This window comes from Corythoichthys intestinalis, chromosome 15, assembly GCF_030265065.1.
Source record: "Corythoichthys intestinalis isolate RoL2023-P3 chromosome 15, ASM3026506v1, whole genome shotgun sequence".
NCBI lineage: Eukaryota > Metazoa > Chordata > Actinopteri > Syngnathiformes > Syngnathidae > Corythoichthys > Corythoichthys intestinalis.
The window spans coordinates 51,424,460-51,442,285 of record NC_080409.1 but is presented as its reverse complement, the minus strand read 5'-3'; the positions used below and the strand labels follow the sequence as shown (position 1 = coordinate 51,442,285).

Genomic DNA, 17,826 nt, shown 5'->3' with positions numbered 1-17,826 from the left:
AATCCCAGGAATCTGACTGAACTACAGCAGTTTTGTAGAGAAGAATTGGCCAAAATTAGTCCTAATTGATGTGCCAGACTGATCTGCAGCTACAGGAAGCATCTGGTTGAAGTTATTGCTGCCAAAGGAGGGGCCACAAAATATTAAATGTGATGGTTCACCCACTTATTTTTCCCCCTATTGCCATTGTTTGCACACTATCCTTGATAAAATATGAAAACCTATAAATGTTTGGGTGTTTTTCATCTGTGTGATTTTAACAATGAACAGATGGCATTTGATGGTGATTTTATGCAGAAATGTGAGAAATTCCAAAAGGTTCAGATACTTTATCATACCACTGTATATTTATTAGGGCTGTCAAAATTATTGCGTGGGTGGCGTGCCTCAGTGGTAGAGTAGTTGTCCCCCAACCCAGAGGTTGTGGGTTCAAGTCTCCACCCTGATGAACTCGTCTAAGTGTCCTTGAGCAAGACACTGAACCCCACATTGCTCCTGGTGCTGCGTCACCAGTAGGTGGATGGCGAGATAGTGTAAAGCGCTTTGAGCGCCTTGAAAGGTGGAAAAGCGCTATATAACACCATTTACCAACGGGCGGTAATTAATTTTCTAAATTAATCACGTTAAAATATTTGATGCAATTAACGCACATGCCCCGCTCAAACAGATTAAAATGATAGCACAGTGCAATGCCAACTTGTTACTTGTGTTTTATGGAGTTTTGTCGCCCTCTGCTGGCGCTTGGGTGTGACTGATTTTATGGGCTTAAGCACCCATGAGCATTGTGTAATTATTGACATCAGCAATGGCGGGCTACTAGTTTATTTTTTGATTGAAAATTTTACAAATTTTATTAAAACAAAAACATTAAGAGGGGTTTGATATAAAATTTCTATAACTTGTACAAACATTTATCTTTTAAGCACTACAAGTCTTTCTATCCACGGATCGCTTTAACAGAATGTTAATAATGTTACTGCCATCTTGTTGATTTATTGTTATAATAAACAAATACAGTACTTATGTACCGTATGTTGAATGTATATATCCATCTTGTGTCTTATCTTTCCATTCCAACAATAATTTACAGAAAAATATGGCATGTTTTATAGATGGTTTGAATTGCGATTAATTACGATTAATTAATTTTCAAGCTGTAATTAACTAGATTAAAAATTTAAATCGTTTGACAGCCCTAATATTTATATATATTTTTTTAGGGCTGTCAAAATTAACACGTTAACGGGCGGTAATTAATTCTTTAAATTAATCACGTTAAAATATTTGACGCAATTAACGCACATGCCCCGCTCAGACAGATTTAAATGACAGTATAGTGAAATGCCCACTTGTTAATCGTGTTTTGTGGAGTTTTGCTGCCCTCTGCTGGCGCTTGGGTGCGACTGATTTTATAGGCTTCAGCACCCATGAGCATTGTGTCAGTAATTATTGATATCAACAACGGCGGGCTACTAGTTTATTTTTTGATTGAAAAATTTACAAATTTTATTAAAACGAAAACATTAAGAAGGGTCTTAATGTAAAATTTCTATAACTTGTAATAACATTTATCTTTTAAGAACTACAAGTCTTTCTATCCATGGATCGCTTTAACAGAATGTTAATAATGTTAATGCCATCTTGTTGATTTATTGTTATAATAAACAAATACAGTACTTATGTACCGTATGTTGAATGTATACTGTATATCCATCTTGTGTCTTATCTTTCCATTTAAACAATAATTTACAGAAAAATAGGGCATATTTTATAGATGGTTTGAATTGCGATTAATTATGATTAATTACGATTAATTAATTTTTAAGCTGTAATTAACTAGATTAAAAATTTTAATCGTTTGACAGCCCTAATATTTATATATATATTTATATTGTCTGAAACAACTCACCAACACAGAGATGAGACAAGTTAGTGATAAAAATGGTTCTTTATTTGCGAGCTGGTTGAAATCAAAGATAATTAAAGTCCTGCACGTGGAATATCTGGCAAGCTTTACGCGCATGCAACAATATCACTCGTGTAAAACGACCATTTTCAACTGGATGATTTTAAAGTCATTATGTGGGTCATCCAGATTTAGTGCAGCAAAATGTAATTTTGGAAACAGTGACATTGAAGTGTCGCTAACTTCATTTTGACTAAAAATACAGTAACTGTATATTGTAAGATATTAATAAATGCACTTGCACGGCACACATTTGATTTTTTTCAGCCGAGCAAGTTCTTACACAGCAGTACTGCACTTCCCCTGAGCGTTAATAAGTGAATATATTAGTGTTGAAGTGAATGTGGGGGTGAGTCAGCCCTTATAGGTCAGCTGTCGCCCTGCATCTCAGTCACAAGGCAGCCAGCTCTTCCTCTCTTCTCGTTATAAGCTTCTGAGCATAACATTAGCGTTTTGTAAATCGTAAAATGGCTAAACCGTGCCTAATGACGCTCAAAGGTTATTTTTAAATGATTCTTTAGTGTGAAAAAGGACTGTAGCTTTAATCCTTCTCAGGTGATGTTCAGATTTAATATAATAGCTTTCATCTAGGTTAACCCATGGATGACTAAATTGAAAGTAAATATTTTTGAACACTCATTGACTACAGGCTCTTTGTGGTCTTGCATCCTTAACCATGGGGATGTGTAAATAAAAACAAAATAACAAACAAACATGCGGAACATTTCAAGAAAAAAAAAAGATCGAGCTGAGCAAGTAGATGAGCCGAAATGGAAAACAATCCATTCTAGGGCTGAAGCTATCGAATATTTTAGTAGTCGATTAATCAATGGACTAGTTAGATTGAATAATCGAGTAATCGGATAAGGAACATGAAAAATTAAAAATACCAGAGCTTAGCCTCAAACGGTATAATTTTTTTTGTCTTTTAAATGAGGATCTATATACAAAAAAAGAACAATTGCCTAACTTACATAGAATAAATCCGCTAGCTTAAATGCGATCAAATGCTAAAGATTTTTTTTTTTTTTTTACAATGCTCTTAACAAATGGTTCAGACACATATTCCCACAAAACACGGCTAAAAATACCTATAAACTAAGTTATGAATGCATTAAAAGACATGAGCTCAAACAAAAACTTAGCTTTACATTGGTCTTACTTAACAAGGAGCAGTTGGATTCAGCCATGTGAAAAGAGGCAGACCAGAGGGCAGTGTATCTGCCCTAATCAATAAAATTAAATGCAAACGCTTTCAAAATAAACCATTACAACGCCACTTTAATTAAACGATTACTCGAAGCAACAAAATTTAATTCGAATATTGTTTTCTAAGTGAATACTCGAGTTAATCGATTAATCGTTGCAGCACTAATCCATTCCATGATGCTGGTTAACTTTCAATTCCAATTTCAAAAACAAATGTCTCCATTAGACAGTAATGTGTTATGCACAGGTAATATTTAAATAATGTATATCATACATTAAGACAAGTCGGCTAGCTTGACGTCGTTGTTTCTTGTGGAGGCTGTCCTCACCGCAGTAGTTTTGGAAATTAGCAAATTAACACAGATTGATATGCTATGCTAACTCTGATGCATGTCGGATTTTTAGTAGCAAAATTTGTGGTGTTTTCCCCACCTCCACAACATTGATGTCTTTTTACCTTGCTTACAGTGGCTAGTGCTGGCAAAAAAAACTAATATCCCTCCTTGTCGAAGGGGTTGAAGGAGGTGGCATGTTGATTTCTGTCGGCAGGGTTGTATGAGTGTTCGTGTGCATCTGTGTGGCGGGAGAAGGGGGTGCGGAGGGTCAAGTCATCAGCCAATTAAAATTGCGTTTGAGGGGGAAAAAAATGGCCCGGCACATTCAGCAAGTGAAAAGGGATAAATATAAAACTGACAACAAACATGCGGAACATTTCAAGAAAAAAAAAAAGTACAGCTGAGGAATTACAGTAGATGAGCCAAGATAGAAAACAATCCATTTCGTAACGCTGGTTCACTTTCAATTCTAATTTCAGAAAGAAATTTCTCCATTAGAAAATAATGTGTTATGCACTGGTAATGTTTAAATAATGTGTATTATACAAATAAGACAAGACAGCTCGCTTGACTTCGTTGTTCCTTGTGGAAGCTGTCTCGACCGCAATAGTTTTGCAAATTAGCAAATTCACACAGATTAATGCTATGCTCACGCTGATGCAGGTCAGACTTTTAGTAGCAAAATTAGTGGCATTTCCCCCACCTCCAAAACACTGATGTCTTTTTACATTACTTACATTGGCTTGTGCTGGCTGAAAATAAATTAATAATAAAAACTAATATCCCTCCTCTCTGAAGGGGTTGGAGGAGGCGGCATGTTGTATTTCTGTCGGCGGAGATGTATGATTGTGCGTGTGCGTGGTGGGAGGAGAGGGCGGGGAGTCAAGTCATCAGCCAATCAAACGTGCGTTTGAGGGAAAAAAATGGACCGGCACATTCAGCAAGTGAAAAGGGATAAATGTAGTAATAAAAATATTCAATCAATAATGTTAGGGTCTCTTCTATCCTTACAACATATGTGAAGACTAAATTACCCAAATAATTGAACTCATTATATGATGCCAAAAAGGTGGCTTTAAAGTTGGTGGGTACAATTTGAGCATCAGCGACATCATTTTGGGATAGAATTGGTAGGTTTAGCTCAGTAAACATGTCATTCGTACACTATTTACATGCATCTAGCATGAGGGACAAACAAGAGTTTGACCCCCCAAGCAACAGTTGCTAACGTCATGAATATTAATGAGCAAAGGTGAAGTGTTATGTGCGGTACGCTATTCTGCTTAACTACTTAATATAATATTGATCCACATAAATTAATTGTTCCACCCTTTGTGGATCCAACCCTGCTCAGAAGGTTTCAGAATAAGGACCTTTCAAACTAAATGCGTGTGTATTTTTCGGCCTTATGGTTTCGGTTTTTCGGCAGAGTATTTCCAGTATTCGGTTTTGACCAAGAATTTTGCTTTTGGTACATCCCTATTAATAACGTGTTAATAATTTCACACAAAAATCGCTCCAGCATATAAGTCGCACCCTTTGACAAACTATGAAATACAGACTGTGACTTATAGTCTGAAAAATATGGTAATTACTAGTTGTTCAATCATGAAAGTACGGTAATTTTCGCACTAAAAGGCGCACCTGTCTGTAAGTCGCCACCCACCAAATTTGACACGAAAACAGCATTTGTTCATAGATAAGCCACACTGGACTATAAGCCGCAGCTGTCCTTATTGTATTATGGGATATTTACACCAAAAGATTTTAACCAACTGTCATAACTTAACTGTCATAAGGCCAAATGACCCAACGTAAAGTTTGAACCAATTGCCTGCAAAGCTTCATTGTTTCAAGAAGCTTCATTTGGCCATTACTGCTTCCTTGGGGGGAGACAGTCAACCTCTGCTGCCACATCCTGTCAACACTGTTGTCATCCAACATGCCTCTTAGCATGCATTACAGATGTAAATAATACATCAAAATTCATGTTCTGTGCTAATTATTTCCTCAGTTACTGTTCCAGTCGTTTCATTAATTGCTAGTTATGGAATTTTGGTAAGACTTTATTTGACAGTGGCACCATCAGACTGTCATAAGACTATCATAATTATGACATGACACTACCATGAGCATGAATGAATGCTTATAAAAGATGTCATTTAGTGTTATCCGGCAAATTATCTCACTTTTAAATGGATGTAAAAGATCCAAGCTCTACATAAATGGAGGTAGTGACGTAATTTGCCAGATGACATTTAATGACATCTATGATCAGCATTCAGTAATGCCCATGATTGTGTCATGTAATAATCATGACAGTCTTATGATGCTGCTGTCAAATAAAGTGTTGCCTATTAACCCAAATAAATCAACAAATAAGACGCACTGGACCATACGCAGCAGGATTTTTAAGTAGCGGTTTATAGTCCAAAAATTACGATAAATAAAAAAACTGCGACTTGTAATCCGAAAAATACGGTAATTAGTAGAGGCGTGTGAAATTTCCGATTCTTAGATTATTCGCGATTCGGCTGTGGAAGATTCGAGAACGATTCACAAATATCCAAATTCCGATTATTGAATTATACTAGGTAAAGCGGAAGTAAAACACAGTCAGCGCGGTCTTTGGGACGCAATGAGGAATGGACCGAGAGTAAATAATATCATGTTCAACTCATGCCGCTAGATAAAAAAAACAATCATATCTGACTGCGGCTGACAGCCGCTACAAACAACACCCAGTTGCTAGTTGCTACAAACATACGGCTACAGTAGATATTAGGGGTGCACAATATCCTTTTTTTTTTTAAACAGATATCGATAACTTCCTGCTCCTCAAGGCCGATACCGATACGATAACCGATAATATTTATATAATTTTTCAATGTATATTCACCTGAGTTTTTGAACACCTGTAGGTCAAAAATACTAGTAGTTGATTCAGCTTAGATTTGCCTTTGACCGAACCAGAATTTTCATGATCACATGAACATTATGATAATGAAAAAAACAAAGACAGTAACAAAACTTTGCATACTGGAAAAACAGGAGTGGAAACAAACGCACAAATCCCAATCCCACACCGTGCCAAAAATATTATTATTGGGCCGAAAATATGTTACTTTATCGGATTTATTGGGATGACGTCATAATTCCTATTATCGGACCGATAATTATTGGACCGATAATTATCGTGCACCTCTAGTAGATATCATATATATGTAGAACTAGATGCAAAATGACAGACTACGTCGGTGTTAGAACATGCATTATTGAACAGAGATGCGAAATGACAGACTTCCCGGCGTAAGTAAACAGCCGCCATCTTAAAGCAGTAGGCTCTGTTGTAGCGAACATAATTAACATTTTATCTTAAATACTCCTAAATCGGCAGAATCTTGTCTTGAATCTATCCTTAAATGATGAAATAGTTAAAAAACTTTGACGAAAGTAGACAGAAGGGAAATTATGGAATAACGGGAGCAATTTCAACAACTGTAACAGTTGATTCACAACATTAATTGAATGTAGTTTAAAGCTGCTGATACAGAATGAGGAATGGAGTTTTTTTATTTACTGTTATTATTAGAGATGTCGGACCCGATCGATCGGGTCAGCATCCCGATCGATCGGGTCCGATCACGTCATTTTCAGAGTATCGGACTCGGCAAAAAAATATCCGTCATGCCTTTTTTAATGTATATATATTTTTTGAATAAATCGTTTTCTAATTGTATTTAACGTTACAGACATAATATGTTACACTCATCCAGAGTCTTTAGTTTAGGCTTAAGGTAGGGTTATTAAATGTATCCCGTTAACGGCGGTTATTTTTTTTTTTTAATTTATCACGTTAAAATATTAAACACAATTGATGCATGCGCTGCACGGCCCACTCACGCATTGTCGCGTTCAATCTGTAATGGCGCCGTTTTACCTATATATAGAGCTAAAAGGCAGCGTAAAATGAGTAGAGTGAATTTTGGCAGCCTTTGGAGCCTTTTTTTAGTTGGCTAAAGCATTACAATCCCTCTCCCTACGATTAGAAACATCGTGGGAAGCAATGTGGGGAAGAAAGGTTGTAATTGATCTTTTTCTAAACACCCTATGTTATTTCCCAACGCAGAGAAGATTTATCAATTGGTACCACTACGCACAGTCATGGGTGCACTTCCCATCATGCATTTGGGCAGAACAGATGCTACAGTATCATTTACTGAAAGCTCAACAAATACACTAGATGGCAATATTTAGTCACAATATACAAAGTCACATTTATCCTTTAAGAATTACAAGTCTTTCTATCCGTGGATCCCTCTCACAGAAAGAATGTTAATAATGTAAATGCCATCTTGAGGATTTATTGTCATAATAAACAAATACAGTACTTATGTACTGTATGTTGAATGTAAATATTCATCCGGGTTTTATTCATTTTTTTTCTAATGCATTGCCAAAATGTATATGATCGGGAACAATTATCGGGAATGATTGGAATTGAATCGGGAGCAAAAAAAAAAAAAAAGCAATCGGCTCGGGAAATATCGGGATCGGCAGATACTCAAACTATAACGATCGGGATCGGATCGGGAGCAAAAAAACATGATCGGAACAACCCTAGTTATTATTGTATATTTGTTTACTGTTATATGTTAGGTTGATACTGAAATAGTAGTTTGGTTTAGCCTGAGAGGATTTTTGAACAATTTTGGAACTAAAGTACAAAACATTAAATAAAAAAAAAAAATTTTTTTAAAAGGAGGGGGGTGCATCAATAATCGTTTTATAATCGAATCGGAGCCTCTGAATCGTAATCGTAATCGAATCGTTAGGTGCCCAAAGATTCCCAGCTCTAGTAATTAGGTTGCATTTGTAATGCTCCCAAACACTGATTTTTGTTGTGACCGTACACAAAGTACAAAAACACGAGGAAAGCAATAGCAGCCACATTTTGTGTCCATTATTTCCTTGGAATCACACAAAGGAATCTGAGCAGAGACCTGAGTCTTATCAATGGAAGATTTGTGCACGAGATAAGGCCCCAAGGCGAGGCCTGTTTAAGATGTCATCATCATTAACGTCATTTGTCCGACGGCCACAGCGAGACAGAGCGGCCATTTGGAAAGACACCCAGTGAGGAGGAAGATGAAGACAGACAGCGCTGCTGGTCAGGAACAGGAAGATGGCTACATTAGGCCTTAATGAGCAAATGTGAGCGCACACCCACGCCTTGTAAGACAGCAGCTTTTTGTCGGGCGTTCTTTTTCCCACAAGCGAGTCCTGTTTACGTGACATCAAAATCGCATTGAAAGTTATGCCACGTTAACACAAAGTCAACAGATATGACTGACAAAAACGAGAATCCTGTTCTAATGAGGTGGATTTCCTTGGATTGAGGAGGCCTGTCTGTTGAATGTAAACTGGCTGACCGGCTGACGGTAAGCCCGTGTGACACTTCCATGCCGCGGGAGTTGTAGGCGCTAGTGTATTGTGACAGAGTGCAACCTTTAAAGGCCAGCGACTGATGCACAACAGCGCCCAAACCCCAGCGACTCAGCCCGTGACGGCCCTCCGCCTAAGAGCATCTGTGGCCGCGTAAGTACAAAGATGTCATGTCACCGCTGCGGTTTTGCACACAACACTGTCTCTTCGCCGCTACGACAAAGACATCTGAGACTAATTTGACCGCTTTTAAGAAAACCATGTCAAGTCATTAATCTAGTCTGAATACTTTAATAGAGTCATAATTTGACGCATGCATTACGGGGGGAAAAAACAACAAAATGAGGCGCGCAGAGCTGAGGCGCTAATTACCATTTGAAGGCTGTTGGATTGGGAAATCCTCTACTGCCACCTGCTGGTCAAAATTATTCATGCCAAGAAAATAAATACCTGTATTTTATAATAGAAAACATTAAATAATAGATATGTGCTATAGTGTTTATCAGCAACAAGTTCTGCCAAAGATGGGATGATGAGATGAGAATTACAGTAGTGGTGTTGTCATATTTCTTATTGAACCTTATCTATTATCGAGCATCAAATTATGATAACATGGTTGTCCGATGTGCATTTATGCCCATTAATTTTGACTGCTCACGATGACGCCAATGGACTAAAGTACCATTTCCATGACTCATTTCTTTTGAAAGACAGAGATTTATATTTATAATACCACATTTGGCTTCACTATTGTGTTTTTAAACTTAAGTATATTACCGTCTTTATATTGGGGTCTAACTCATGCCAGGGTTTCCCCTATACTGATTGTGGCGCACCGCCACACCAAGATAAAAGCGGCCACGCCTTGCAAACGAGATGTTTTTTTTGTTTGTTTAAAAGATTTAAAGATACATACTGATTTATAATATTTATAATTATAATAATAATTTGGATGGTTCAACTCATTTGCTCCCCAAAACGTATAATTACGTTCTATTTTTAATTGTTTCAGTGTCTCAAAGACGTATTTATACGTCTTTTACATTTTTTTCAAAAAAGACATCTCTGGGTTCTGATTCAATTGAGCTCCAACGCACAAAGCTGAAAATCCATTTTAAAGCAATAAAACTGGCCACTGGAGGGCAGTAGCGCATTTGGTAAGACCCGCAACCCTATTCAACGGCCACGAGAAGCCAAGCCACAAAGCCGAGCAGAACAACCGGTAGGACGCCCGGGATGCCAGGCACTGGACGACCGAGCAGAACGACCGGGATCAATAAATGCCGTTGAGCCCGTGCTGCTCACGAGCAGAGCCCGCAGAGACTCAAAAAAATTCATCTTTTTGAGACAGGCAACGATGAGGGAAAAGTTTAACCGGCTGACGCGACCACAATAGCGTCACCTTTAAGTTAGTTATGTGCAGTGTTGTCACAGTTTACTTGAAAATGTAATTTAATGACTGATTACTGATTACGTCTCAAAAAAGTAATCTAGTTACTTTACTGATTATCAAAGTAACTAAGTTACTTTAAAAGTAATCTATCAGTTACTTTTTACCCATTTGTCTCCCTTTGCCGCCTCAACATAAGAATGACAACAGAAAAATGTCATCACATGTAATTGACTTTCCGATGATTGAATTTAAAGGGGAATATCAGAATTTCACGCTAGCTTAGCCACTCCTGAGCCCTGAAACTAACAAATATCTGACAAACTGCTTGGAATTTTTTAAAATCAACTCCACCGACCAATAAAACCCCGCTAACTCTAAGATTAAGCCTAATGTCAAAACTTCTGAATTTCGGGTTATGGTTAACAGCATATCAGTGCCAATGTAAAACAATGCAAACTGACGGCACAATAATCAACAACAAGTGGATTGTACAGTGCTATAAACACAAAGGTGGTGGCGGGCGCGGATGCGCGTGCAGCCGTGCACATTAACAACCCGGAAGTACTCCTCTCAACACGCACGCGGTCAATTTGGCCACAAAACATGGCGGCAACTAAGCACTTTACACTCAATCGGACTTACAACACATCCCACAGATGCTAAACGAACACACCACCTCACGGCATAAATGTTGAACACGCATATGATGTAAACAAAGCTTGCCAACTTGGAGCGATGACTGCCCGTCGTTGCTACGACAAAGCTACGAAACGGCCGCGCATGTAGGGGGTCCAACCTTTTGCTGATACCCTCCAGAATGAAGGTAAAATACTCACCTTCATTCATGGATATCCACAGATCAACATTCCCTCACAACGTCTCAACACTCGGCTCGAATGTCCACCCGCCTCAGTCGCACAACACGTGACGCGAGACCAAAACAGGAAATAGCTAAGAAGTTGTCATGGAAACACGTACCGGGAACTTTTTATTTGAGCATTTTCTATTCAAAATGCTTTTTCGTACATGACTACAATATTCTTCATTCTACATACGTTACGAGGCAATGAAAAAATAATAACGCAGAGACACTAAGGAAACTAACTTTAATCAGATTACTGGTGTAGAAAAATGAACGCGTTAGATTACTCGTTACTGAAAAAAGTAATCAGATTACACTAACGCGTTACTGACAACACTGGTTATGTGTAAATAAATTGTTACTTTGCTATCAAAAGCTCTATTTGTCTTGTTGTTTCTGTTATTTTATAAAAGGAAAACATTATTCAGATGTTTGGGATGTAACTAAAGCAAAAAATTGCTGTGTTAGAGTCAAAGTTGTGTTTGAAATGTATGCTTTCACAAAAAGCTCAATTTCTCTGTTTTTTCATCAGAAATTGGAAAATTGCTCAAACTAAGCTATTTTCTAATGCTGATTTTTAAAGACTGGAAAAGATATGAATTTACTTTTTTTCTGCTAAAAGAAGAGAGTCTAATCTTTCTTTTGGTGGGTTCCATGTTTATATAGCAATAGGACAGAATTTTCTGTGGGCCAGTAAAACGGCCGGGAGCAAAGGGCCTTGCTCCGGTGAAAATGGCTGGGCGTGAATGAGTTAAGAATATGTCTAAATGAATATGGCGGAAAACCCAGACAATGCTGAAAAAGCATTTTCTTCTCCTGCACCCCTCTTTAAAATATACTGCTGTATTTTAAACCAAAAGAACTGTTATGTTTGATTGAACAATATCTCTATGTCTATAGGCTGCCATAGCAGATTCATGGCGCATTAAGCCCCTGAACTATTTTTAATTTGTCCGTTTTACCCTGGAGACCCCCGTTTACAGACAACGCGCAACCGCTTTTGTTTCAACCCAGCCATAAAATGAAGGTTATTTATTATTTGAAATGTCCGTCATTTTTAGCTTAGAATCATTGATGTCTAGTATTTTGAAACACGACTATCAACTTAAACTAACTTAACTATAACAATAGATTTGAAAGAAAAAGCATGTTATTTTGCCTCATTCAAATCTTAATATTTGAACATTTAAATATGGAAACTAAAGTGCGATCACATTTGTAAATGAATGGCTTCTGGTTTTTTAAATGTAAATAAACCACTCAATTGTGATAAAACAACAACATTGCAATAACTGCATTAACCATTAAAGTGAGGTCTAACTGTAACTGTAGTCTTGAAACAAATCTGAAGAAGGAAAAACACTGCAATAAAATAATGTAAACTGGTTAAACTTGAGAGTAGCTGAGATCTATCATGACAGAACATCGCTTCATGGGTATAATGTTTAGACCCCGAATATAAGACGACTCCCACTTTTTCAGAATTATTTCTATGCAAAAAACACCGTCTCATATTCGGGCCAATAGGGTAGGTCACGGATATCTACCTCATAACTATCGCTTAATTGTATTTGTTTTGTTCCTGTCGCATTTTCGCTGCTCAGCCTTCACCGCGTACAGACGCACTCCGAGCTCCTGAAGCACTCTCTTATCTTAACCGATAAGCACTCAGGGCCAGCAAGCTCGACTCCCAGTATGGCTCCAAAGAATTTGAAACCTGGAGACTTGGATGAAATAAAATTCTCCATACAGAAGTTGGAGGTCTCCTTGACTGGCTTGATTCAAAACCAGAGTCAAGAAATCGTCAGAGAGCTCCAGTTAATTCGCGCTGAAAACGAGAAACTCAAGCAGGTGGTCAAGGAGAGAGATGTTCGCAACAACAGGCTGGAAATTTTGGCTGACGATCTCGACCAGTGCCGACGCGCAAATGAGCTCATCATTTCTGGATTACAACTGACGCCTAGCCCAGGAGACACAGTGGCGCAACTGGCAATTCCTAAGCTGAAAGAGTATGGAATAATCATGGAACCGCTGGACATCCGTCACTGCCTTCAACTCAAGAAATCTTTGGAGGAAGGTAAAAATCAGTGTTTCTCCATGAAAGCCCAGAAACCTGATTGATCTAGAGAAGATCTATGTGGATCAGTGGTGCAAAATCCCTGCTGCAGTCTGTGCAAACCTGGTGAAAAGTTACAGGAAAGGAAGTTGTCCTTGTAGATGCTACAGTAATCCTGTATAACAACTTTAATTGAGTAATTTTACAACTTTTTTTCTTGTAATATTACTTCAACCTCTTAAAACTATGCAAAAATCAGTATATGCAGCGGTGCACATAGCTCTCTCAGCTTCCCCTCCTTCATATCCATCCACTTCTCAGCAATAATGGTAAGAAAAGCATTTTTTTTTAAATTTTGCTATATTTTAGTTATTTTATACGAAGTATTTTGACAAACTTCCACTTTAACGATCTGTGCGGAAATTTGGATTACGTCACAAAGCATAAGATTGGAACTCGTACCCAACGCGAGGACTCCCTATGCAGTAAAACCAAGGCAGCATATAATAACTGGTAAATTAATCACCCATATTTATTTACACTAATTCTATGAAGATGACCATTTTATGTGTGTTCTTACCTCTCATAGATTGTCTTCAGGGACACCTGATCAGACACTCCATCACTTTCTTCTAAAAAGAGGATGATCCATGACGTCCTATAAGGCCACTCCTCGGTCAGATTGATCCACGACGCCAGACGATCCCAGTTGAAGATGATCTGATTGGCTCGCAACAGACGACCTTTTAAAAACAGGGGAGACATGGCCTGCATTGCACCGTACAATTCATGAAAATGTTTCAAGGGAACCACGGAGAGAAAGACTTGTAGTTCTTAAAAGATAAACGTTAGTAGCAGTTAAAATTAAAGATTAGAATTAAAGATTAGAAGTGCCATATCAGCAGTGTTTGATCGGCATGTTCTTTTTTTGACAGATTACGGAGAAAAAAACGCAGAAATAACATTGATTGTATGCGAGGGCGTGTCTATGATGTCCCACTTCCGCGTTACGATGGCGACGTCACGGTCTAAAAATAGCATTCGTGCAGTACACTATTCCTCATCCCACAGCTCTGTAACAAAACAATCTGACCAGCAGCAGAATGTGACAAAATCATGCCAGTCGTCATACTATCTTTGCTTGCCCAGCACTTCATCACCTCCAGCGTCCATTGCGTGCATAAAACATGGCGCCCTCTGGAGGTCAAAACGTACTAAACATTATAGATTTTTAAATCAATGGCAATATTTTATGTGTTTCTAATAACATATTTGGGTAAAAGAGAACAAATGTTGCTTATAAGAGCCTACATGTCTTTAAGTCTGAGGTTTCCTTTAAAAATACTCATAATCAATGTTTAGAAAGCAGAGTGTTTTTGAGGTTTACCAGTGATAGAAACAATATTGAGCAGCCTTCTCATGGTCTGGGGGCTGATGTCACTGAACCAGTCCTCAGTCACCAGCAGCTTAGTCAAGTCGAAGGACATCTGTCTGGTGATAGTCCTCTGCATTTGGCGCCGCCGGTATGTGTCCTTCAAAGATGAAAAATGTTTTACATTTGACATGCTTGGAAAGGCTAAAGACAGTGTAATGGATGGGTGGGATGCTGCTTTTTAAACAGCGTGAAAAGAACTGATCATTCACAGATTAGATGGAGCTAAAACGATTTCCTGGAAGTCGTAAGTCGGCAATGTGTACCCTGAAGGCAAACTGCATCATGAGACCTCAGAGACTCGCCTTTGGGTCACCATGTGATCTGAGGCCAAGGTTGTCAAAAACCAACAGTAGATAAACATTATCTGTAAACAATATCATATTCTAAGCACCATTTCATATGTAATACATGTAGCTAAACTCATGGGTGATTAGCTTGAGGGGAAATAAATGATAAAAAAGAACAATGAACGGGAATCTCTCTGAAAGCTATCTTTTAAGCCACATTCTTATCCAGCAGCCTTTCCTGTCATATAATCTGCTCAAGAGAAAACTCTCTGTGACTGCATGAGAAAAACAAATCAAAGAGCCACTGTCCCATGCAGAACAGTCATGACATGACACAGAGGCTGGCTATTGACATAGATCTACCGGGGAACATCTGTGATGATATCAGACAGCTGCCATGGTCATGAGCCAAGATGAGGCTTTTGGTCGACTTTGAAGTCGTAATACCACTCTTGTGACCTCTTTCTGGGAGATGAAGCATATGGCGATGGCCACCACTCAGCCAGGGCCCGAAAGGTCCGAGTTAAAGATAGACTTTCGGGCTGTACATCCGCTTTGCAGACGGGGCAACAATTCGACTGGTCAGTCAGAATTTTTGAAATTTATTCGGAGGTAAATAAAGTATATTTAGTCGACAGCTCACGGACGCGTACCGATATCCGAAGAGTTATGTTTCTTATGTATTTTCCTAAATCATGCAATATCGCTAGTATAGTACTCGAGTCCTCATACTGATTACAATCATAATGAAATTATAGAGGCAATAAATGGTATACAAAAAAATAATAAAGTAGCATGTAATTGTTACTGAATAATATCTGCAACTATTCAGATTCAATATTGATGTGACACATAATGCATTCAATATTACTAGAGCTGGAACGATAGTCGATTAACTCGAGTAGTTCCATCAGAAAAAGCTTTGAATCAAACTTTTCTGCTTCGAGGAGTCGTTTAACTACTGATTTCGGTGGATACACTGCCCTCAAGTGGCAACAGTGAATATGACATACCTCATTTTACATGGCTGAATTCAGCTGCTCCCTGTTAAGAACAACATACGGTATGTTTTTGTTTGAGCTAGTATGTTTATTTATGCATTTTTTAAGGTGATAAAGCTGGAACTTTTGTTTGGTGCTGTTCCAGTGAGATTTACAAAGATGATTGCCTGAAGAAGACCTCAAAATTCCCTCAGTCCTTGATGATATGGGGCTGCATGTCAGGGAAAAGCACTGGGGAGATGGCAGTGGTTAAATCTTCAATAAATGTGCAAATTTACATTGAAATTTTAGACAGCTTTCCTATCCCTTCAATTGAAAATATGGTTTTCTTTTTCCAACATGCCACAGAGCTAAAACTGTTAAAGCATTCATTGGAGAAAGACTTATCTAGTCAATGTCATGGCCTGCAAATAGCCCAGATCTCAACCCTATTGAAAACCTGTGGTGGAAATTGAAAAAATGGGCGACCTGCAAGGGTTAGGGTTTGGCAACTGCAATCAAAGAGAGATGGCACAAAATTGATTAAGAATACTCATCAAGTCCATGCCTCAGAGATTGCAAGCTGTCATAAAATCCAGAGGTGGTGCTACTAAATACGAGAGATGTGTTTATTTCTTTGTTTGTTTCTCATGATTCCATATCGTTTTCCTCAGAATGGAGTGCTTCCATATATATATTTCCCTGCACTTGCTCTATAAAAATAACATATACTGACCACCACAATGGACTTTTTTCCAATTTCTTTTAGTGTTTCTGAATGCTAAAGAGTTGCACTTTTGAACTAATTCATTTTTTTTAAAGCTTTTTATCTGAGTTTGTTCTACATGATGAAATGTCTGAGTGAGTGCTCGTCCGAGACTGGTGATTCCATACTTTTTGCTAGGGATTGTATTAATCAATCTTCTTTTAAAGAAAATTTTAGCAAATGGGAAATAACTGTCAAATCAGACCGGCAAAGCATGCCTTGATTGCTGTAACAGCCTCTAAAATGGTCACTAGACAATATCAGGAACTTTCAAGCAGTGGAAGCTAATCCAACCGTCAAAGAGGAAAATATTTGTTTGCATACGACAGAAAAAGTAATAAAAATCACTAGTTCAAACCAGAGAATGAGTCACGAAAATGAGTCATTCTGTCATTCCCCCCTCTTGCCAAGAGAATGAAGGGCAGAATCACAGTGCTAGCTCGCCAAGCATTTGAGGGAGCCACCGATATGAGAAAAAAAATTTACAAGTTTAGCAAACAAGTAGCGGGAGGAAGTGAAGGATTTGTGATAAGGTCTCGCAGGGGGCAGGAAGGCATCAGCGACAGAAGCAGAGTCGCTTAGCCTCCTGCCAGCAGAGCCTGGTGCCAGTATTTTGTTGCCGGGACCCACTGCCGCTCGGCCTTGTCATTAGATGGTGGCGACGCAGCAGGAAGGATAAACAGCCATTACATCAATTACACCAGGAGCCTTGGCTGCACACCCAGCACCTCACTCTCTACATATCAGGGTTTCCCCTTCTGTCCACTAGCCTTTACGCTGGTTGCCAAAGCCACGCCTGCATTGTGCATCCTATTCAGGAGGCGCCGGAAATGAGAAATCAGCAAGGGTTTCTCACCACCACCACACAGGGTAAAGTGTTCTAACAGTCACAATATAAATAAATGATTGCTGATACTGCTTCAGCAAAGATATGGCGGAAAACATAGACAAGGCTGAAAAAGCAGTTTCTGCTCTAGCACCCCTCTTTAAAATAAACTGCTGTATTTTAAGCCAAAATAACTGTTGTGTTTGATAGAACAATATGTCTATATACTGCCATAGCAGATTCATGGCGCATTAAGCCCCCGAACT

At 38.5% G+C, this 17,826-nt stretch overlaps 1 protein-coding gene across 6 annotated transcripts in view; it reads right to left on the bottom strand.

The window, feature by feature from the left end:
- Nucleotides 1–17,826, bottom strand: part of kidins220a (kinase D-interacting substrate 220a) — a 142,838-nt gene that overhangs the window by 73,834 nt on the left and 51,178 nt on the right. For all 6 annotated transcript variants that reach the window (XM_057860417.1, XM_057860412.1, XM_057860414.1 and 3 more), the window contains exons 22-23: nucleotides 14,654–14,798; nucleotides 13,847–14,009 (exon numbers count right to left, since the gene is read on the bottom strand). In XM_057860417.1, the coding sequence (XP_057716400.1) occupies nucleotides 13,847–14,009; nucleotides 14,654–14,798 (308 nt within the window). The remainder of the gene's footprint in view (nucleotides 1–13,846; nucleotides 14,010–14,653; nucleotides 14,799–17,826) is intronic.